Raw genomic sequence first — 25,072 nt, forward strand, 5'->3', positions numbered from 1 at the left:
TGTCTTTTCACATCTTTTCTTTCAAGCCATGCTTGTTCTTTTTTAAAAAATTTTTAAATTTATTTTTTAATGCTTGTTCTTTTTATTTTATTTTAAGTGAGGCAATTGGGGTTAAGTGACTTGCCCAGGGTCACACAGATAGTAAGTGTTAAGTGTCTGAGGCCAGATTTGAACTCAGGTACTCCTGACTCCAGGGCCGGTGCTCTATGCACTGTGCCACCTAGCTGCCCCAATGCTTGTTCTTTTTAATTTTGAAACATTCACTTTTGATTTTTTATGTATAAAGGTGTTCTTTTCATTTACATTATTATAGTTATATACAGTGGGGTTTTTTGGCTCTACTTCACTCTGCATCAATTTATGTTGATATATACATGCTCCTCTGAATTAATAACATTCATCATTTCTTACAGCACAATGATATTCCATTATATTTGTGTACTATTACAAATTTAGTTTAGCCATTCCCCAAACCAATGGAACTCTACTTTGTTTTCAACTCTTTGCTATTATAAAACATGCTGCTAATAAATATTTTGGTGTATGTGAATACTTTCTTATCAATGGCCTCTGGGTCCATGAATATGGATATTTTAGTCACTTTATTTGCATAATCCCAAATTGCTTTCTAAGATGGTTGTTCCAATTCATGTTCTAATAGAGGACAGTACATGCAAATAATTATACATATACATACATACATACATATATATATATATATATATATGGATGATATACAGTGTAAATATTTGGACTGTAGTCTTAGCAGGAAAGAGATAGAGAAAGGCTTTTTATAAAAGAAAGGATTTTAAATTTGACCAGAGTTTTGAAAGGAGTGAAGTGAGGAAGGAGAGCATTTCAGACATGAGGACAGCCAGGGCAAATGAACAATAAAAGAGATGGAGAGGGGCAGCTAGGTGGTGCAGTGGATAGAGCACCAGCCTTGGATTCAGGAGGACCTGAGTTCAAATCCAGCCTCAGACACTTAACACTTACTAGCTGTGTGACCCTGGGCAAGTCACTTAACCCCAATTGCCCCACCCAAAAAAAAAAAGTGATGGAGAGTTTTACATAAGGAATAGCAAGTAGGCTAGTGTAGCTGGAGCAGAAAAGAAAAGAAAGTAAAAGTTGGTCTCTATCAGGAGATGGAAAGCATATTTCATCATGAATCTTTTGGAATCATGATTGGTCATTGTCTCGATCAGAGTTCCTAAGTCTTTCAAAGTTGATTATATTTACAATACTGTTGTTATTGATACCATGTACTAACTGCATGACTTTAGGCATTAAAAATATTCTCTCTAGGCCTCAGTTTATACCTCTTTAAAATGAGTGATTGAACTAGATGATCTTTAATATCTCTTCCGGCTCTAAAATTATATGATTTTTGTACTCTATCTCAGTGAAAGTATGTCTTCATAGACTACTATATTGTACTGATTGGCATATCTCCAGTTTGGCACTACCTGACTGCCATAATACTGTTTGAAAACACTGAAGTGAGTAGGACTTAGCTTTTCTTTTAATCAAAGCCTCCGCAAACTGCTTTATTATATTGCTTGGCATACCTTCAGCATAGTACTGCATGTTCTTTTCTGTTCCCCACTGTCACTTCTCACTGCCATCAGTGACTGTCAGTGACTTTGTGTCTCACTACCCCCATTATCACCTGCAATCCTCTGACATCTTTTCCAACCACTGCCCTCTTTCTTTTTGCATCCTCTTATTTTTTTCCTTATTTTTCTTGTTTGTTTCTTGTATTGCCTCTCTCCTTTTCTTGTATTTTCTCCCATCCTTCTAGCAAAGCTAGGACTTAACAAATATAATCACAGCCAACTAATAATTATTTATTTTATGTATTTATATTTATATTCTGTGTTATTTGGACAACAGCCCCTAACATGATAGAAACATAGCCAATTTGGGGTGAAATGGGAGAAAATTTCTCAAAGTCTTTTTGGCTCATTTCCCCATTGAAGGAAATCCTAGGAGCATCAATATCCCATGAAATCTTTATAGCTAATCTCCCCACCCCAAAATAATATGAAAATGTCAATATGTGGCTCATTTTGCTTCATCACAAAAGGATCCTTAGCTTCTGTAGAAGCACTTAGGAGAACCAGAAGTTTTATTTACCTGGACAAAAAAATGCAAACTAGCTTTTAATTGAACTCTTTAACCATAAGGAAAATCTTCCTTCTCCTTTCTGTTGGGTATCAAGTAACCTGGGTTTGGGGGAGGGGTTGCCCCTCCTTCCCATAAAATATATTCACATGACTGAGTATCAGCAAAGAGGTAGGTCAAGATCATCTTTGGTGCCTGTGATTTCTGACTGTGCTGTCTGTTCCTTATTCCCCTGGGGAGTCAATCCTATCATGAGTCATCTGGCTTTTCTCCAGATCATCCAAGGGAGGCTGAATATCTGTCTTATTTATATTCTGAACCCCTTTCTTCCCTTTTACCAACACTCTAAATCCCATTCCACATAATCTCAATATAAGTGCCATTTTTCTTGCCTTGGACCATTTTTGAGACTTAGACTCACAGGATCTCATAAGATCATAAATTTAGAGCTATAAATGGACCTTAAAGGTCATTGATCTCAATCTTCTCACTTTACAGACAAGGAAACTGAGGTCCAGAGGTTAAGTGACTTGTCCAACTTCACACAGGCTGTAAATGGCAGAGCTAGGTTTCAGATTCAAGTCTTCTGAGTATATATCCCATGTCCTTTCCACAGTACCATACTACTTATCTACCTGGTACTGGCCTCTCAGTGTATATGGTTCCCTGTAGAGGCTATTTGGATATGCAGGGCTCTTACCGGGTCTCTAATCAACACGTTGTCTATCTCTTCTCCCCTAATTCCATATATTCCCTTCTATCCAGAAATAATCTCTTGTGATTTAGTGTGAAGGGTTTTACTTGTGTGTTTGCTACACATTGCTGCATAGGTAGCAAGATGCTTTCCTCTCAACAACTGAGTGTGGTACTTGGAACAAATGTTATTCTAACTTTACAAATAAGTAAACTGATACTCAGAGAAATTTAGTGACTTGCTCGGTACTCTTTGACACTAAGTCCAAAGCTGCCTCTTTGCAAGTGAGAAAGCTCCTTTTCTTCTAGTCATGCAAACAGACTAATCACATCACATTTTTTTGGTAATCTTTGCATCTTTAGCAATTCTTGGCTATTTTAGACATGGTTTATGTTCAGAGGCTTTTTGGGTTGCATTTGCATTTGTTCCTATTCTGGACTAGTGAGGGGGCTAAGTTACTGACTGCCAAGTAAATGGAATCTTGCTAAGGAACTATTTTCAGTGCATTAAAAGCACTTTATTCTTCATCCATTGGTTCTTGTGTGCTCAGCATACCACAGAGTCTGCTCTATAGCAGTTTTCATTTTGTTATCCATTACATAGACTTTTCACCTCATGTAATATTAAATTTACCAGTACTTTGAGAACAATCTTGATTCATTTTCTTCTTACCTCACCGTCATTCCCCACCCCATAAAGGAAAAGATAGAACCTATGTATCACAAAAGAAACCAAGTTTCTTATATCTTAAGAGAAAAATGTTCTCACCATCATAAGTGCTTGGCATGTAAAAAGTATTTTAGAATATTTGTCCAATCCTAGTGATACAGTTCCATATGTGGCCCCATCTCAGTTAGCTTTAAGGGGGTAGCGAAGGATTAGGGAACAAAATATGGGTAGCCCCACTCAGAAGGTTCCTGAAGTAAGTAGCTCTACCAAGCTTTGGGTGCCAAGAGAGAAGGAACCAAAAGATGGGTGCCTAAGTAATAGAGAATCCAGTGGCTGTGAATAGGAAAGTCCAGGATGAAAAGTAGAAATGGCAAGTATAAAAGGAGCTTGCCTTCTTGAGTCTGCTCTTAATTACGCTCCACTATAGATGAGCATGGATCAAGAGGAATCAGTGTCCTATACTATAATCCCGATAATTAGATAGACATTCTAGCAAACAGAAGGAAATCAAGATCAGAGATCCCAGCCAGTAAGATTGGTGAGCAAGGAAAATTAGCCAGAGACGGAATCAGTGTCATAGGGACCCAATTCCTCCCATTGACTGAACATTAATCTCTTTGGAGGTCATAAGTTAAACATCATTGAGAAGCTGTTAGCTTCTCATGCCTCATGGGGAGGTCTAAGCCTAAGCACCTGAACTGTATCCCAAGAATTCTTGAATGTGGGAAGAGGGAGAGAAGAAGGGGGTAGACCCATAAACTGATTAAGGGCTACTTAGATCTGAGAGTATATGTAGGGTATATAACCTACATAATAGTGGTTTTAATATATTTGATCTCAACCCTTTTCTTCTATAGTAAGAAAGATCTATGTGCTATTAAACTATGGCTGTGAGACCAACTCCATTAAACAACACTAGTAGGACTGAATGGAAGTTCATAGAATAGAAGAACTGAGTTCTTCCTGGTGGGTGGGGACTGAGCCAAATGTCTGACTAGTTAAATCCATGTAGACCACACCCTTAGACCAATGGCACCACCACTCACAAACACACCAAATCCAACTTCTCTAACACTAATCTTCGTATAAAATGATCTTGAAATTACCTAGCAATCTAATTGCCTTCTTCTAGAGTTGCTCCAGCTTGACAATGTCCTTCTCTGCAGTGAAAGGAACTGGAAGGAAGGGTTGCCCTGCATAAGACAGGAAGAATATGATAGTTGTCTCCAAGTAATTAAAAAATCAGGTAGAAGAGAGATTAAAGTTACTCTACTTGGCCCTATGAGGAAGAACTAAGAACAATGTTTAAAAGTTTGAAGAGAAACAGATCAGTTCACTGTAAGGAGAAACTTCCCAACAGAATTATTCAAAAATGAAATGTCTACCTTGAGAGATAGTGCAATTCTGCTTATTGGAGATCTTTGCTTGAAAGTTGGATAGTTAGGGGCAGCTAGGTGGTGCAGTGGATAGAGCACTGGCCCTGGGATCAGGAGGACCTGAGTTCAAATTTGGCCTCAGACACTTGACACTTACTAGCTGGGTGACCCTGGGCAAGTCACTTAACCCCAATTGCCTCACAAAAATAAGCAGATAGATGAATGAATGAATGAAGAAAGGAAGGAAGGAAGGAAGGAAGGAAGGAAGGAAGAAAGAAAGAAAGAAAGAAAGAAAGAAAGAAAGAAAGAAAGAAAGAAAGAAAGAAAGAAAGAAAGAAAGAAAGAAAGAAAGAAAGAAAGAAAGAAAGAAAGAAAGAAAGAAAAAAGAAAGTAGGATAGCCAATTTTGAGGGATATTTAAGAGGGGATTCTTGGTAAAGTATGGGATGGACTAGATGACCTCTGAGTTCCCTTCCAACTCTGTGCTTCTTTGATTCTCTGGTATATGAAGCCTGAGCCCCTATTTCTATTTCACTAATGTGCTGTATTTAAAAATCTATGAATTAGTTCCTCCCTCCACAACAATATATACTTTTAGATGTATTTGACTTGTATTTGGTGGAAGAAATAAGCTCCAGCCTAAAAGTAATAATTTTGATCATGATATGGTAGAAGAGTGCTAGATTGAAGTCAAAGGACCTGGGTTCAAATCCCAATTTTGCTACTTGACACTCCTGCAAACTTGGGCAAATCATTTTGTCTTTCTTAAGGCCCAGTTTGCTCATCTGTGAAACAAGGAGGTTAGAGTAGCTTATCTCTAAGGTCCTCTCAAGCTCTGTGATTGCTGGGAAATATTTGCCCTATACTCATGTGGGATACTTTAACTACATAATCTTGAAGTGTAGCTATTGAAGCCATTTTTTCTCTGGATACATTGAAGATTCTTAAGAGGGAGAAAGGGAAATTTCTTCTGTCATAATGCTGACACTCTTCTAGATCTGATGAATATAGTCTTGATAAATATTTTCTGCCTATTTTATGTCATGAAAACCAGTCTGTATTTATCTATCTTCTTTATTTAAAAAACCAAAAAACAAAATGCCCACACTTCTGGCTGGAAAGTTGTAGATGTTCTGCCCTGTGGTTAACTTTTTGTTAATATTTCATAAAATTTAAGTAGGTGCATATTACAGATTATATAGATTCCCATAAGCATATATACATTTTTTCAGAGTAATTGAATTTTGTTATAGTGAAATAAAGAAATCAATCAGTCAGCAAGCATTTATTAAGCTCCTACTATGTGCCAGGCACTGGAGATGCAGAAGAGAGGCAAAAGAAAGAACCTTATGTATACATTAAAGTAAATACAAGATGTATACAAAGTGCATAGAAATACAAAGTAATTTAAGGATGGGGCATAATATATGATTATGAAGAACTGATTCTAGATAAAGTAAAATAGCAAGTGAAGATAAGTGTTGTAAACACATTAGAGAAAAGACAGAGGTATATGTAAATAGCTTTATCTCCTTAAAGCTACTAGATGTGCATTTTATTTTGGAAGATGATTCAAGAGTTTAGATGAATATTTCTGCCAGGGTTTTTTCATATGTGTGAGGAATAGAGGAAGTAAAGGTAATTGCTGTTTGATATCAGAAAAAAGCTATGAAGGGCTCCATTTCAGTTCAATTCTCCTTTTTACCTCTCACAGTTAATTAGGAAAGGGAAAGTACTATACCAACATAATCACAAGCATCTAACCAGGTACTTTCAATATAATTGAATAAGTATTAGTTATATTGGATTACTTGGGACAGAAGTGTTACTATTTTGATCTACAACTAACTTTATTTTACAAAATAATTTTAAGCAAGTCACTTAATCTCTTAGGGCTCAAAACAACTCTCTAAGTCTATAAGTTGCAGAGAATGTGAAAGCTTGGATGGGCATAGAGTGATTTTTCTCACCAGAGAGTTCCCTATAGGAGTGAGCTCACAGTCTAGTCCCCATCCCTATGAATAGCAGGATTACCTAGAAAAAAAGGAGGCACTGGTCTCTTTAAGTATGTGTAAAGCTGATGATCGTTTGTGCAGCTTACAAGTAATTTACCGAAGCAGGGTAGGGAATGTCCTTCCATTAAATTCTCACAATATAGCATTCATTTTGATTCATCTGGGATATTTCTATTATGCTCTGGCCAGAAAAAAAAATCTATAATTCATTATACAACTTTTTTTTATTCTTTGAGTTAGAAAAAACAATCAAATCATTGTTAAATCTGCAATGTATGTTCAAAAACAATGCAGTGCAGGCCCGGAGTCAGGAGACCTTGATTCTTATTCTCTCATACTAGATTTGTGATTTTGTGCTTTTCACTTTAGGTGACTGAGCTTCAGGTTCTTCATCAATAAAATTGAAAGGTTAAACTAGATTGATCTCTTTCTTAGATCTCTTCCAGCACTGGTAGTTTATGATTTAACTTTCCTCTCAGTTACTCAAATAAAAAGCAGTCTTTTAGAATGTTGTCTGGGGAGCAGCTTGGTGGTGCAGTGGATAAAGCACCAGCCCTGGATTCAGGAAGACTTGAGTTCAAATCTGACCTCAGACACTTGACACTTACCATCTGTGTGACCCTGGGCAAGTCACTTAACCCCCATTGCCCTGAAAAACAAAAACAAACAAAAAAGAATGTTCTCTTTTACTTTGGCATTATGTCTTCATAATATGTCTAACACCAAAATAGACAGCTAATTCTAACTATTTGGGGCGGGGCATAGTATAGAAAAAAGATGATTTACTAGCTGATTTTTAAAAATTCTTTTGGCATCATGTTATTATTAATACAGTTTTATTATGAGTAGTCTGAAAAGCTGATACAATTTTGAAAATGTAAAATTCAAAGAGACTCTTGCATTTTATTGTTTTTGTTTTGTTTTGGCAGGGCAATGAGGGTTAAATGACTTGCCCAGGGTCACACAGCTAGCAAGTGTCAAGTGTCTGAGGCTGGATTTAAACTCAGGTCTTCCTGAATCCAGGGCCAGTGCTTTATCCACTGTGCCACCCAGCTTGCATTTAAAAAAAAACAAAAACCCATTAGAAGAAAAATGTGAAAGTTCACTTATTACGGGATCCTAACCAAGCTTTGTATGATAACCTTGGAATTAATGTTAATGAAGTGTCTAACACATATTAGGATAGGGAAAGGGACTGGACCTGTGATTTCATTGTTATAGGAGACTCCCAAATGAGGAAACTTCCTCTCCAATACAGATCAACATCTTCTCTGCAACTTATAGTCTTAGAGAGTTGCTTAGAGCACTAAGTAGCTTGTCTATGGTCACACAGCCAATATCTGTCAGAAGTAGAACTTGAATCCAAGTCTTTATGGTTCTTAAGATAGCTCTCTGTTCTACCATGCAGCCTTACATAGTAAGCATTTAATAAATGTTTATTAAATATTACAAAAAGGTCACAGATTAAAATTTCTATTTTGTGCACATGTAGTACTATGCATTTATGTTTACATTTACATTCAAGATAGCTATATCTATGTCTATATGTGTAAGGGGCTAAAATTCTAGCTATACTATCTAAAATCTAATGAGTGGTCGCCAATAAATTATAAGCTTTAGCAAAAGTAAGTGTTTAAGTATTTATTAAAGAGCATTAGGATCAGAGAGAAAGGTAAAAATCTAACTATTTCGAAGAGACCCCATTATCTGACCCACCTTGGCAAGGTCAGGAACCAAAAGAGACAGACCCCCTCCACCAGCATCTGTTTCCTACTTCATGTCCTCCTCCCAGAAAATGGGAGGCTCCTCAAGTTGAGTGGCTGGTAGCCTTGATAGACAGTACCCATGAGCAAATGTCACTTCCTGACGCTAAGGACCTTGACCACATGGCTTGCCCTCAGAGGCCTTCTCCTCATGGTGGAGCTTTTCTACAGTAAGTCTCCAGCAGGTGGTGTCATTCCAATCGTTACATATGTGTGTATGAAACTAAGTAACAAGGCTATGATCAAAATCCTCCTACTTTGAGGTCTCCCTGTGGCATGGAGGTACCCCTTAGTTCTTCTTCTTTTTTTTTTGCAGGGAAATGGGGGTTAAGTGATTTTCCCGGGGTCACACAGCTAGTAAGTGTCAAGTGTCTGAGGTCGGATTTGAACTAAGGTCCTCCTGAATCCAGGGCCAGTGCCTTTATCCACTGCACCACCTAGCTGCCCCTACCCCTGAGTTCTTAAAAGCTATTCAGGTTCTACCAGGCTGAATAGTCTTCAAGTACAGGCCCAGCAACACACCACTGAACACCAATCTAGCTAAGCATAACACAATTTATCATTAGTAAACAGACTACTTGGTGATGGATTCTTTGGCCAAGGTAATCCATGAAACAAATAAAAATATAAAACGACCCCAAGTCTTGTGCCACTCTCTTTTACTTCTGCAGTAATGGTATCAGAGTGATGTGCTAAGAATCACACTGTTTTTAGACTAGAAACATTAAATTTTCTGTTGACACTCTAAATGTTAGGCCATTGTCCATTGTTCAGTTTGTGAACATACTGCTGGATTAATTATATCAGTCTCGATTCTCTCTATCAATAAAACCAGAATAGGGGGCGGCTAGGTGGCACAGTGGATAAAGCACCGGCCCTGGATTCAGGAGTTCCTGAGTTCAAATCCAGCCTCAGACACTTAACACTTACTAGCTGTGTGACCCTGGGCAAGTCACTTAACCCCATTGCCCCATAAAAAAATATAAATAAATAAATAAATAATAAAACCAGAATACATAAGGAAGTTTCAGTTAACTATGAGGATGATTCATAGGTTCCTCTTAGAGAAAGAAATAAAGGAATTGGTGAAGATGGTTTTATTTTACATCTAAAAGTAACAAGAAACAATATTTCATGAGACATTTGATCATCTGGTATTGCAGTGCTAGTATATGCAAAAAGACTACTAATAAAATAATTGCAGGTTAGGTCCCAATGTGTGTTGCAGAAGATGAAAAGGTAGAAAAATGATGTAAAGAACTCAATAATACCTTCCAAATTAAGTGAACAGTACTTTGATACTCACTGACTTCAATGGAAAGGTCGAAATAGATGAGAATATTGAAGAAAATATATTAGAAAATGTGGATCAGGAGAAATGAATGATAGTGACAAACTACTTGTAGAATATACAGAAGTTTCACACCCATGCATCATGAATACTTTGAGCAAAAAATTAGAAGATGCCAGATATTGAAAGTACCAAATAACATCACAAAAGCTAAAAATTAAATTTTAACAGACAGGAAATGACTCATTACTGATGTGGGAGTTATTCCAGAATCAGCCATCTGTATATAGTCAGACCACCAACTTCTTAGAGCAAAGCTCAAAATTGATACAAGGCTAGAAGAAAGAACCAGAATAAGAAAAAAAGATATGGCATGCAATTAAAACAACTAAAACTTGGCCTGTTTAAACAAGTCATTAATGGCCCATAATTAGATATTGATGAAAAAGGAACATTATTAACAATTACAGTAATTTCATAGAGAAGTTTAACCAATGTAAATCAATTGCTATGATGAAGAGAAGGGTTTGAAAAACACCTTAGAAAGCAAACATTGACTTACTTGCCAGAAAAAAAAAATATGGCAACCTGGATCAACACTAATTTATGATGTAAATTCATTTATAAAATATTTTAGAGAAGGATAGTAGGTGATTATGAACAACATTACCCCATAAACAGAAGCAGTCAGTTTGAAAAAATATGTCAAGAGACCGAAGTAAACAATTATCCCATGGACATTTCACAATGAAGCTGGAAAACAATAAATGGATGGAAAACAAAAAAGATCTACAAATATTTTTACAAGTCTCTTTTCTCCATCACAGTCCTGGACATGCTTGTGGAGGAGGGAAAGATGTCATGGAGGAGGACAGATATAAGAAAAGGACTGAACAAAATCAAGTACACACAGATAAGGTACATGTAGAAACCAGCACATTCATAAGGGCATCAAGACTTCAATTCTCAGGGAACCAAAGATGTGAGAAAAATATCTGAAACATTATTATAAAAAAAAAAGACATAGAGAACAATAAAAAACACCAACCCCTATGCCTACTTTATGAAATTATCGTGAGACCAATCTGCAAGGGAATACTTGATGAGAGCAATAAAAAAATAGACTTTCACAGGCAATATTCCGCAGTATGTCACATTTTTATCATTGTGCAATTGACTGGAAAATATAGAGAACACATGATCCTCTTTTGCTTATAGAAAAGCATTTGATTGCGTAGAGAAAACCCCCAATATAAATGCTTTCTTCTAACAAGATATCTCCCTTCTATACAAAACAACAACCAAAAAAACCAATGTAAGATTCCTTGAAAACTCTAACAGAGATAACTTTGCTTGATGACCATCTAATGATTACTGTCAAATGAAGCACAAAACAGGGAATTATATATTCAACAAAGGTATTTGCTAGTATCTTGGAGGAATCCAAATGGAAAAGGGATTCCTTATAGACAGCAAGAAATGATCCAGATGATCCAGTTTGCTGATGACATTGTGCTGATCACATTAAGCAACAGAACACTGAAAAATGCCCTGGATAAGATCCATTATCACTCAAAAGAGTTTGCTCAACAAAAATCAAATAATGAAAAATGCCTATTGTCCAGATTATGATATACAGCAAATTGGACAACCTATAAAAATTATTCATTAGTATATAGATACCTTGTACAGACAGTGAAAATGGATATAGTTAAGTCAAAAATTGGTCAGGAGAAGGGCAGCAAGTTGGATTGCTATTGGGAAATTTAAAAATTTTTTTAAGTACCTCAAACTTTCCTCTGAAAATAATGGCACATCTTTTAAAAATACCAATATTCTTCTGGTATTATTGTATGATTGTGAGATTTGAAACACTATAATTGGAGGCAGCTACATGGCACAGTGGATAAAGCACCGGCCCTGGATTCAGGAGGACCTGAGTTTAAATCCGGCCTCAGACACTTGACACTAGCTATGCAACCCTGGGCAAGTCACTTAACCCCCATTGCCCCACCCCACCCTCCAAAACCCTATAATCTCTGAAGATTTTAAAAGGACAATGGAAAGGCAAATGGTGGAGATGAGTAGGTTATCACACATTACAAAATAAGGAATAATGAAGAAGTACAATAAAAGATATCCTCAAAGCAATCTATGATTGAAAACCAAAATGGGATGGTCACATGATGAAGGGATGACCAATCTCCATGGTATCTTCATGATGTCAAGAGAAAGTGAAGAAACCCTCAGCCTGTTGGGTAGATGCCCTATGGACAGTATAGACATTTGGCACATGAAAGACATGCATGGATGGGTTATGATCTGCATCACTGAAGGAAATACCAGCATCATTAAGAACATGGAACATTTGAATATTCAAATAATACTAGTCATGAATTGTTCTATTTTAATTTTTTCCTATTTGATTTCTGCATAAAATAATTGCTGTTCACTTTCATGTCTCTCACAGAACTGAAAAAAGGAAACAAATAAGTTTTTGTGCCCTGATAAACTTTCCCCCACCTTAATTTAAGAATATTTACATTTAAAATCAGAAAATCTAAATATTATAATTATAGGAATACTCACTTTCTGTCTGTATCACATCAAAGCAATTAAGGTAAAGCGTGGATAGAAGTGGTACTTGTTTTTGTGTAGAAGAAACAACTGATTGAATGAATTTGTTTTTTCACCTGCCTTACTATCATACAATAATATCTTTCATTAGTACATTGTAGTACTTTACATTGTTGCTCTATGTACTCTCATATATATCATCTCATTTTATTTTTACAGTATCCATTCAAAGCAGGGAATGGTGAATAGCATTCCCATTTTATAGATGAAAAAACCCCATACACAGAGATCAAGTTATTTATCCAAATAATATAATGATAGATCTGGGCATAGAACCCAGGTTTTAAAATTCCCATCTACATTAAATACCTCCTCTGTGCAAGGTACTATGCTAGGCTCTATTTGTTTGGGGAACCTGCCTGTGATTTCATTAACCCAGAGAGATTTTCTCCATTAAAACAAATTGGCGATTTCTTTTCTTTTCTTTTCTCTTCTTTTCTTTTCTTTTTGTGAGGCAATTGGGGTTAGGTGATTTGCCCAGGGTCACACAGCTGGTAAGTGTCAAGTGTCTGAGGCTGGATTTGAACTCAGGTACTCCTGACTCCAGGGCCTGTGCTCTACCCACTGCGCCACCTAGCTGCCGCTGCGATTTCTTTTACTTATGGCTTTACAGAATTGCCTGAGACCCTGAGACAATAAGTAATTTACCCAGGGTCACTCAGCTTGTATGTGTCGGAGGCATTCCATTCAGACTAAGGCCAGTTCAGTTTCATAATGAAGTGCCTCTTTCTGGAGATACAAAAGCAAAATGTAGAGCAATCCCTGTCTCAATGGAGCTTGGTTGTCCATAGATTTACAAGCACATTAGATTCCTGAAAATACTTTAAAGTGTAATGCCTGGCTTCCTTTAGCATTGTTAGCAGGCTGCTCTCTTATAAGAGCTTGACAGCATAAGCAAATACCATATGAAAATATGGCCTTCATTGGGTAAAACACTAATTTGTTTTGTTTGGTTTTGGTTTTTTGGTGGGGCAATGAGGGTTAAGTGACTTGCCCAGGGTCACACAGCTAGTAAATGTGAATTGTCTGAGGCCAAATTTGAACTCAGGTCCTCCTGAATTCAGGGCTGGTGCTGTATCCACTGTACCACCAGCTGCCCTGCACCACTAATTTTTGATGTTCAAGTGAATACCATAGACTTATTGAAAAATAATGCTTTAACTTTTTTTTTTTTTTGGGTGAGGCAATTGGGGTTAAGTGACTTGCCGAGGGTCACACAGCCAGTAAGTGTTAAGTGTCTGAGACCAGATTTGAACTCAGGTACTCCTGACTCCCAGCCGGTGTTCTATCCACTGATGCTTTAACTTTTAAAGGCTAGGGAACATAATCTAAGAACTCAGGCACTTTGAACAAAATTTTGTTTGCTTGTTTTGTTTTGAGTGATCTTACTAAATCCTCTTAACAATCTTCTAGCAAATACATACAACCTGAAGCTATTAGATAGACTGTGTGTAATTCGTATGATCAGATTAGTATATACCAACAGGGTTCATGATTTGGGTATTTGGGGAGAGGAGTACTATTGTTGGGTTCTGTATATAATATCTGTACTTCAAAGCTTCCCTCCTTAAGTACATATCTACATGCTTACATGACCACATCCTAGAAATTCTCTAGTTTTTAATTACACCATTCTTCCTTTCTTTACCAGGCAATGATTTCTGTCCCTTTAAAAGAAAAAAAAAAAGATAAAATGCTATTAGGAGTTTCTCTTAGAGTCCTGGAAGACTTATTTGAATAGATAAATAGAGGGAAAGAATTTTTCCTGGTTTAAACATACCTTTGGATAAATACCATCCCTGCTATTTGTCTTTTGCGAACTTAGACTTAAGCTAGTGTTCACAATTATTCTCTTTACTACATTTATTTTTATGGTTATACATATTTAAGCATGTATATATGTGATAAGATATGACTGTTGGGGGAAATAAAAAGTAGGGCAGGTGTCTATAAGGTGTCTTAAAGGAGAAAAGATTTTAGATTAATATTTAAGCTACTAATAATTTTTAATAGGTTTCAATCTGGATAAAAAAAATAAGTCAAGCATTCTAGTTTGGGTTTGGATATGGATTAAGTTCACTATCCCCTCGGTATTAATGGCTTAATATGCCTACTCCTAATTAGTCATTCCTTCCCCTCCCCTACCCCACCCTCCCCCACCCCCCCCCCCGCGAAGTCATTGATTGATCTTAAATGAACTGAATTTCCTGTGGTAGACAATTCGATAGTTTGACGCTCTGAACTCCAGGTGCATTCTCTTGAAGTTCCCTAATGATAGAAAATGCACTTTGGGGTGAGGGTGGAAGGTTAGGGAGGAGGGAAATGAGAGCAGAGGCGAAATACTGGCTGAGTAGGTGAAGGATTCTTGTGGGCTTGAAAGTAGAAGACATGGGTTTCTAATCCAGAAAAAGAAAACATGAGTCGCCCCTGGTCCCTCCCACCTCCTACCCCTCATCCTGCGACCTCCCATCAAGACTAGATCAATATTTTATCAGTCTATCGCTAGCAGATTCCTAGCGCAAACCGGTGGGGGAAGTCAGACAGCGCCCAGGCTGTAACGAGTGAAACATTAGCCAGCCCCGGTAGAGGTGGCTTTTAAAAGGTTATCTAGTCTACCGTTTCCCCCTCCTTTTCTTTTTTAAATTCCAGCTACGCTCTAACTCTAAGGCTTCCAGTGAAGGAGATAGCGCTCTGTGCCCACCATGCGGGGCTCCTTAGGGCTCGCTCTGCTCTATGGATTGCCCTGGCTCCTGGCTGCAGTGCCCCAGCTTCCTCCACCATATGGGGGGCACCCAAGGAGCCTCCCCCGGGCACAGACGAGGAGTGGCCGTTCCCAAGATTCTGCCAGGGGAGCCGATTTTGATCGCGTTTACAGCGGGGTGGTGAACCTCAGCACCGAGGAAATCTACTCCTTCAATTACACCAGCAAACCCGGGCAGGTAAGAGGTTTTTCTACTCCAAGTCTCTTGGGAACTTGCAAAATCTGTAAGCATGGGTACGGGCAGTGCTGCATCTCCATGCCCTATATCTCCTGGAAGTCATTTCCAGTTTGGGGGGGGGGGGGGTTAAGAAGGAGGTGAAGAGGAGAACCAAGAGAAATCCTTCGTTCTTTTCTCCTCTGAACTCTGTATTTCCTGACATATCAATATTCCCAAAATCACCCATCAGACCAGAGGAGTAACTCTTTTTTAACCTCCCCTCTTGTTGGTGCTAGATCACTGTCATTTTTTAGTGGTTTGCAGTATTCAGTATTCCTATGCTCCGGCTCTCTGCTTTGATCTGTGTCTCTGAGCCATTTCTGTGGTCCCTCTGGACATCTTTATGGGTGAATGTCGAATTTATTATTGGGGTAGCCTCAGAGAACACCTCTTTCCTTTGAAATAATGACATGCTAGGACCATAATTTCATTTTTGGTTAATGGCTAGTACTGCTGTCAAACCCTACTGATTTTCATGCCATGAGGGGAGATCTGCTGAAAATCAAAACTGAAAATCAGTGTAAGAATAGATGGAAATAACAGAACCCATTAAGCTGCATGTCATAGTGAGAATAGCCTTGGATTTGGGAGCCAGACAATCTGTGTTTATTTCCTGACTCTGGCATTTACTAGCTCTGTGACCTTAGGCAAGTCACAAACTCTGAAGCTTCAGTACCATCTATGGAAAATGGGAATAATCAAACTTGCATTACCTATATCTGGAGTGGTTATGTAATTCCTATCAAATAGCATCAGTAAAGTGCTCTGTGGCCTTACAGTGATATGTAAATATATGCCTGTTTTCAAACATTATTTTCATATTTTTATGCTTTAAAAACACCAGCAGATCCATTTTTTAATGGGATCAGAGACCACTAGTTGATATTCTGTTTTTTGGTTGTTTTGGGGGTTTTTTTTGCAGGGCAATGGGGGTTAAGTGACTTGCCCAGGGTCACACAGCTAGTAAGTGTCAAGTGTCTGAGGCTGGATTTGAACTCAGGTACTCCTGAATCCAGGGCCAGTGCTTTATCCACACTAGTTGATATTCTAAGGACTGAATAAGTGGTGATTGATAAATTGGTGAAAATTAGAAATCCATTGCTGGCAACAGCTAATGTACAAGTTGTTTCCATGAGGAGGAAAATCATACCAGTAGCAAGTTTAGCCCTTAACTATAGATATACTTGTATAATGTAATAAAATGCATAGAGTTAGGTTGTTCTCTTAAGAGAAACCCTCTGGGGACAAAGAAAGAAAAATATTCTTTTAATATACTCCCATCCACTGGCCAGAGGAGACAGTGCGGATACCATTTGCATATTTTCCTCTCACATGTACTGTGTACAAAAGCTTAGTTTCCCACCTCTGTGTGTCTGTGTTAGAAGAAAAGAGCATTACTGCAGAATTGCAGTGATGCTCCCTGACCCAGCTTGGCTCGGCCCCAGTGACATCGAACCACAGGTCTGTAAAGTGAAGAGATAGAACCATTCAACCTGGGAAAAGTTGGGAGGAGCTGTTTCAATTCTCATTCCCTAATCTCACATAACATCATACTATCTTTCTAACATGTTGTTACACAAACTGGCTTCCCTCCACCCTGACCATAAATGATAGTGCAATGTTTTGTTGCAGGTTGAATCAGAGGTAGGCTTGGAAAATACACACTATTCTCTCCTGTGAGTTTTCAGTTCTCTACCACTCCATTGTCAAGGAAGCTCAAATAAGCATGTTTTGGTACTTTCTGCAAGATGATTACAACATGGTGATGTTTAGCTCATAAGAAATTTTGGGCCTTTGTGTAATTTGCTATACACAGCAAAGAATCATTAATGCACAAGTGCCTTAAAAAGTAGTTTTAAATTAATAAAAATTAAAATTTAGGCTGATGCTAATTTAAATGATTAGAAAGTTAATAGTCTAGCTACTACTTGATTTTTGGGGACAGTACCATTTCACTGAAGCAGTGTGATGCCATGGCAAAAGCAGTGTGCTTAGAGTCAGAAGACCTGGGTACAAGGCCTAGGCCTTCTACAAGTATGTATAAATAGGGGAAAGTCATTTAACTTCTGTGGGCCTCGGTTTCCTAGCCTATAAAATGAAAGAATTAGAGTAGAGCTTTTCCAGCTCTGATGTTCTGTACATAAATATTGTTATTTTATGTTGTTCTCTAACAAGAGTTCAATTTCTCTCAGTTGTTTTCCCACATTTCTTTGATATGGAGGAGAAAAGAAAGAAGCCTTTCTCCCCCCCCCCCCCCCCGCCCCGTTTGTTTATAACCATGTGAAGGAAAGAAAATGCTTCTGAGAACGATTTCTTCATCACTTTGCTCCATCTTCCACACAAAAACATCAACTGAGAGATACATTCAGCTAAGCCTATCTAACCCTATTTAAGCAAACCTAACATCAGAAGGCCTTATGATGTGCAAGATCTTTAGCATCATAAACAGAAACAGTGATTAAAATAAGAAATTAGGGAGAATAATGATTGCATTGGGCAAATTGGAGACTAACGGGGACTCATTTTCTAAGATCTACTTTAAAGAAACATAAAGATACAATAGAGTTACAAGGATGTTCCATGCTTCTGGGACAAAGTCAAAGGTGATATTGGCAGGCCACCAGAGGATGTCTGTCTGGAATGGAGATCAGAGGGTAAGGTTTATTACAAGATGAAAATAACTAGGTTGGGAGGGACTAGCTGGTGAAAGCAAAAGCCAGATATTTTTATTCGATATGGAGATAGGATGTGTCTAGATGAAAATCTAACCATTGTGCCATAGAGCTTCTCTCCCTCATAGAGTTATGTGGTTTCAGAGATACCAGTTATTCCACATGGGTTCTTAAACTGGAAATGTTTCATTGGATTTTGGAGATGAAAAACATGAGGGAGAAAGGAGGGTGAATGATGATCCCTGGGAGAATCCTTAGGAAAGAGTGAATGGGGAACATGAGAATTGAAGAGGGTTGTCCTAAGCCCAGAAAACAAGGGTTCTCTATTATTTCTCCTTTGGCCTTCTAAGGAAGACCTCTTCTCAGAATAAGGCTTTTAAATGCATAAAATAAAATACATAGGATTACAAAGGAAACAAAAGGTCGGTGAAGACAACTAATTTAAGCTTCAACGTGGAAGCCTTGCTCTAGCATCAAGGGATCACTGGTAACAAGAAGAATGTGATGAGGGCACGAGGAGCCGCTGGAATGAGCAGCACAGAGGAACCAGAAACATGAATTTGTATTCAGTGGAGGAGGAGAAGTTTGGGAAACTCATGATGGGAAGAGGTTGTGAGTTAGCCCCAGAGAAGAGGGAGTGTGAGGACTATTCAAAGAGAAAGTATGAGGAGCATGGAGAGGAAGAGGGACTGAAGGTAGAAAGTTTAGCTAGGAAAAGCATTGAATTTAGAACTAAGAATCCCACCTCAACTACTTGAGTACTTGACCTGCATGATCTTGAGTCAAGTCCTGTATCTTTCCCAGATTTCAATTTCTTCATGATAACCTTTCCAATAGCAACAATAATAAAAGAGGCCTTTTCACTGCTTTAACTTTTGCAAAGCACTTTACGTATTTTATCTATCTCCCCATTTTACAGATGCAGAAATTGAAGCAGAAAGCAAGTATGACCTGCCCAGGATCACAGAGCTTACTTATAAGGCAGGATTTCAATTCAGATCTTACTGTCTCCAAGTCTAGCACTCTACCAATGTACTACGGAGTTGCCTGTTCTCTAAGTTCCTTTCCAGCTCTAAATTCTATGATTCTGTGACCTTAGAAATCATCTGGTTCAACTCCTTCATTTTACAGATGAGGAAACTGAGGCTGAAAGGGGACAAATGACTTGCCTGAGGTTACACAAGAAGTTAATTGCCTCACTGGGTAACAGAAGCCACACCTCCTAACTTCCCACTAGGGCTCTTTTCCTTCTGCCACCCCACCTCTGAAAATATTTTTGTTATATTGCTTATCTCTGTGTTATATTCACCTTTCAATAGTGTATAGTATTTCACAATAACCTGAAAATAATTGGTAGCTTTATTAATACTTTAGCTCTATCTTATCTAAGGTCTAGAATATATATTTAGATCTGGTTATGCCAGTCTCCTAAGGCCAAATTTTATACTTTCCATTCAGTCCTTAATAATAGTCCTGGAATATATTTGGTCTATACAGTGTTCGTATTCCAGTAATAAATTAAAGCTATATAAACAGCTAATTATATTTGCAATCCATATACCAACTGAGGATTCTCGACCTCTCTCCTTTATTTCCTGGATTTAATCCTAGGGCTCCCCTCCAATAAAAATCTACATGGTTCATGTTTGTCCCACCCAGGGGGCTCATTCAGGCCCTGGGAATGTTTGAATTTGACTTTTTTAAACTCTCCCTTTGTAATATTCAGTCCCCAATTCTACTCTTTCCCTGACCTACCCATGCAAGCACCAGGCTACTAATCTTTTTGAAGATAGGATCGATTTAATATAAGGCATATAAAGTATGGAAAAGGAACTTACCATCCAGCCCTTTCAGCAAAGGAATGGGGCCATTCTTTTCCTCCCTTACCCAAAGGGTCAGCACTCAATCCTGCAGCCACAAATTCATAAACCCAGTTGAGAATGTTCTAATAGTGTGACTGAAAATTAGAGACCACGATAAAAGCAGCACCCACCAACCTCTCCCAGAGGATCCTGCTTTCTTGTTTGTTCTGTTTCTGCAGCTTCATACTATGCACAGGACCTTCAAAATGCTTTGTTCTTTGCTTAGCTTGTCAAGTAAGTTCAAGTAAATAAGCATTTATTAAGCACTGACTATATGTCAGCTACTACTATGTGTGCTAGAGACACAAAGAAAGGTAAAAAGAGTTCTTGCCCTCAAGGAGCTTACAATCTAATAGGGAAAACAAAATACAAACAGCTATGTACAATTACTGTTCATTTGTTTCAGTCATATCTGACTCTTTGTGGCCCCATCTGGGGTTTTCTTACAAAGATACTGGAGTGGTTAGCCATTTCCTCTTCCACTTCATTTTACAGATGAGGAAACTGAGGCAAGCAGGGTTAAGCAACTTTGCCCAGGGTCACACAGTGTCTGAGGCAAACAAGTAACAAACAGGATAAATTAGAGATAACCTGAAAAAGAAGAAACTAGCATTCTTCTTCTTCTTCTTCTTCTTCTTCTTCTTCTTCTTCTTCTTCTTCTTCTTCTTCTTCTTCTTCTTCTTCTTCTTCTTCTTCTTCTTCTTCTTCTTCTTCTACGACAACGATGACTACTACAACTACTACTACCACCACCACCACCAGTAGTAGTCATAGTAGTAGTAGTAGTAGAAGTGGTGGTGGCAGTGGCGGCGGCGGCGGTGGCGGTGGTGGTGGTGGTGGTGGTGGTGGTGGTGGTAGTAGTAGTAGTAGTAGTAATAGCTAACATTTATATAGTGTTAACCATGTAACAGGCACTGTACTAAGTACTTTACAATTAATGTTTCATTTGATCCTCATAATATCCCTGGTAGATAAGTTCTATCATTGTTTCCATTTTACAGATGAAAAAATTGAGGCAAGCAGTTTAAGTGATTTTCCCAGGGTCACACAGTATCTAAGACCAGATTTGAATTCAGATCTTCCTGACTACAGACCTGGGGCTTTATCTACTGCACTACCTTATTATATGATATGATTATAATTATAATTATAATAATGGCTAGCATTTATATAATGCTTTAAGGTTTGCAAAGCATTAAGGGGGGAGCCAGAATGACTTCTTAGAGAAGATGGAATTTTAGCTGAGACTTAAAAAAAAAACAGAAGGCAGAGAAGAAGGAGGGAGAGAATTCCACCAATAAGGGGACTGCCAGTGAAAATACCCAAAGTTAGGAGATGGATTATCTTGTTTGAGGAACAGTAGGGAGACCAATGTCATTGAATAGAAGAATACATGGAAGGGAGTGAAGTGTAAAAAAATTAGAAAGGTAAGAAGAGGCCAAGTTACAAAAGGCTTTAAAAGCCAAACAGAGGATTTTATATTGATCTTGGAGGTGAGAGGGAGCCAGTGGAACTTATTGAGTAAGGATATGGGGGCAGGAGCAGTCTTTGACGTGGTCATACCTACACTTTAGCTTAAGGAGGCAAGAGACTTAAGAGAAGATAGTGTAGAGATGAACTGGTTCACTGAGGGGTCAAGATGGGGTAGGAAGAAGAGTATGGTCAGTGCAGGGATGATGACCTTGGAAAGAGCAGAGAGTGGAGGGATTGGTAGTTATGGAGAGGACAAAGAACAGAGATAGGGATCATAAGGCAGAAGGAAAGATGGAATGATGAAAGATTATAATCAGGTAAAGGAATTTCACAGTTCATGAACATGGAAGCAGAGCCCTCATCAGTGATTAGCAAGATCAAGGGAAGGAGTAGGTCACGGGACATGAGTCAGCTGAGGAGCAGGGACATTGGGGTGTTTGAGGGAATATATGTCGAAGTCCCCTGGCATGACAGCAGGAGATGGAGAGGGGAGAAAAGATTGGGAGCCCGACCTGGAACTCACTGAGGAGGAAAAGAGAATGTCCTGGAAGTGGGTAGATAATAGCTCCCAGAATCTTGATTTGGTGACAAATATGGATTGAGTGAACCCCCAAGGAGAAGTAGTTACTGAGTTTTGGTGAGAGAAGCTAGAAGTAAGAGTGAGGAGCATGGAGGTCCTATTCCCTATCATAGCTAATGAGTTCATAGATATGAACAAAAGTACAACCGGGGTTGGAAAGAGTGGCCAGGGACGGTGTGTCAATAAACAGGAGGGAGTCCGGTCTGAATGAGCACCAGAAGATGAATGCAGTGAGAAAGGAAAAGGTTTAAGATAGAAACAAGTTTATTGCAGGGGCAGCTAGATGGCGCAGTGGATAGAGCATCGGCCCTGGAGTCAGGAGTACCTGAGTTCAAATCCAGCCTCAGACACTTAACACTTACTAGCTATGTGACCCTGGGCAAGTCACCTAACCCCAATTGCCTCACTAAAAAAAAAAAAAAAAGAAAAAAGAAACAAGCTTATTGCCTGTGGAGAAGGTGTTCAGAGGCACAGTAGAATGGGTAGGTATATTCTGAGTAGGATGGAGGTGGGCTTGGGTTGAAGGGGGTAGGAACAAGGGAGAAGGCAATGGGAGGATAGGGAGTAGCAGAGTCAGAATCCCTGGGAGAGGAAGCAGATGAGCAAAAGGCAGGATGGGAACATATGTTAAGCACTGCAAAATGGGTTTGGGTAAGTTATCCTCATCCCTAGGGGACAGGCAGCTGGTGTGGAGGTCTTGTGGACTGCAGGGTGAACCAGTAGTGCAGAGTGAATGGTGAGCTTGAGACTTAGGCAAGTTCCAGGCTGGTATTCACAAATCAGTGGGTTTGCCCCTTCTGCCTAGAGAGCAACATGTTCATATTGACCAACTAGTTTGGTGTTCCTAATCATTGCCATGATCCCACAAAACTACCAGTCCATTCTGTCATGCTTCTTTTCCTGCACATGGACTTCAGGCCCTAGAGCATTAAAGGAAAGGATCTTCAGAGAAGACCTGGCTCCCTTTCTAACTCCCTGAGTCCTTTGCCATTGGTGCACGTCCACTCTACACAACAAGAGCTCAAAGCACTTTGACCATAAGCTCACTTCTCCCCTTTCATTTATGTCTGGAACTCTTTTTTTGTGGTAAGGCAATTGGGGTTAAGTAACTTGCCCAGGGTCACACAGCTAGTAAGTGTTAAGTGTCTGAGGCCACATTTGAACTCAGGTCCTCCTGAATCCAGGGCCAGTGCTCTATCCACTGCACCACCTAGCTGCCCTATGTCTGGAACTCTTAACCTTTCCTCTGTTGTGGACCCTTTGATAGTCTACTGAAGCCTAGGGACTCCTCAAAATTATGGATTTAACCTATATTCATAATTGAAGAAAATGTTAAATTTCAGTTCAGGGTTAATGAAAATAAGTATTTTTTCCTATTCTAGTTCAATGATTCCTTGAAATCTATCCATGGAAACTTGGGGGCCTATAGACACCAGATTAGGAATTCCTGATTTGGGAAATGTGTATTCCCTAAATACAGAGAGGGAGGATTATTTTTTCTGTCTCTTCCCCCACCCCAAATTCCTATTATGGAACTGAATTTGTTTTTGTTTTAGGAGAGAATCACTCTACTTTGACCAATTTGGGGGACTTTCTACCTGCTCCAATAATTTTCTGTAACTCTGAAAGTGGCACATCAAAATATGAGAGGGACATATGTGGACAGCCCTTATGTAACTGAAAGTTCTTATATGTGACTCTTCATGATCATGCCCAATCTTAGTATGTTCTCCCAAGTGGGCTATACACCTTGAACAAAACTTCTCATACCCACAATGAGAATGTGGGTAATGGACAAAGGAGAACATATCTTTAAAGACTTGTTCTCTCTGGGATTACATAAATATATTCCTTGATTCTCAGGTAAGATAATCAAGCTCATTATCTCATTTGCTGTACACAAGTTCTTTGGTTAATATTTTCATTCTTTTTGTTGTTGTTGTTGTTATTGTTAGTTCTTCACCCAAGATAGAAAATATAAGCTATTTACAGATAGTTCTGAAAGGAAGAGCAGTTAGGTGGCACAGTGGATAAAATGTTGGGCCTGGAATCAAGACATCTTCCTGAATTCAAATCTGGCCTCATACACTTACTAGCTGTGTGACCCTGGACAAGTCACTTAACCTTGTTTGCCTCAGTTCCATGAGCTAGAGAAGGAAATGACAAACCACTCCTGTACCTTTGCCAAGAAAACTCCCAATGGGATCACAGAGTCAGATGTTACTGAACAACACCTAAACAGAAGAACTGTTTTGTTAGGGTTTGCTTTTATTGAAGAAAATGTTAATGATAGTGGTAAAGCTGAGGTTTAACATTTAAAATGTCATCAGTATCATTACCATCACCTGTTTATTCATGAGTTTCCACAGCGGCCCAGGTGTAATACAGCTGCATTTCACATACATAGAGCTACCCTAATACATTAAGAATTTAATTTCCTACCTCCCCATAAGATCTAACTCTCCCTTATCATAATGTATATAATTTGCCATAACTGCTGATTCTTTTTGCTTCAATATAGTATATGTCCACCCTAACTGTGAAAATAAGAAAATTCACCTTCTGTTGTCACTGTCTGGAAAAAAAAAGTATCCTCATATCATTTTCACAGTCAGATTAACATGGACTGTGTGATGGGCAATAAAACAAAATGTCCTAAAAGGTAGATTGTTGCCAGAATGCAGGAGACTTTAAATGGCAAACTGAGGAGCTTGCATATTATACCTAAGGCATCAGAAGACCACTGGAGTTTTTTTTAGCAGAGAAACATTATAGTTAAAACTGTTTATTTAACATCAGTTCCCTTCTCATTATTCCTATAAAGCTGTAAGTAGAGATCCTTATTACTGCTCTCCTGGACTATTACAGTAGTTTCCTAACGAGTTTTCCCACCTTTACAAAATCCTCTGTTTGGTATTCAAGGTCCTTCATAACCAAGT

The 25,072-nt window shown here is 38.6% G+C and overlaps 1 protein-coding gene across 3 annotated transcripts in view; it reads left to right on the forward strand.

Annotated features, from left to right (window-relative positions):
- The first annotated feature begins 14,956 nt into the window (after positions 1–14,956).
- SIDT1 (SID1 transmembrane family member 1) overlaps positions 14,957–25,072 on the forward strand; it is a 164,125-nt gene continuing 154,009 nt past the window's right edge. For all 3 annotated transcript variants that reach the window (XM_043994831.1, XM_043994829.1, XM_043994830.1), the window contains exon 1: positions 14,957–15,507. In XM_043994831.1, the coding sequence (XP_043850766.1) occupies positions 15,271–15,507 (237 nt within the window). In that variant the 5' untranslated portion in view covers positions 14,957–15,270. The remainder of the gene's footprint in view (positions 15,508–25,072) is intronic.

Source organism: Dromiciops gliroides, chromosome 3, assembly GCF_019393635.1.
Source record: "Dromiciops gliroides isolate mDroGli1 chromosome 3, mDroGli1.pri, whole genome shotgun sequence".
Classification (NCBI taxonomy): domain Eukaryota; kingdom Metazoa; phylum Chordata; class Mammalia; order Microbiotheria; family Microbiotheriidae; genus Dromiciops; species Dromiciops gliroides.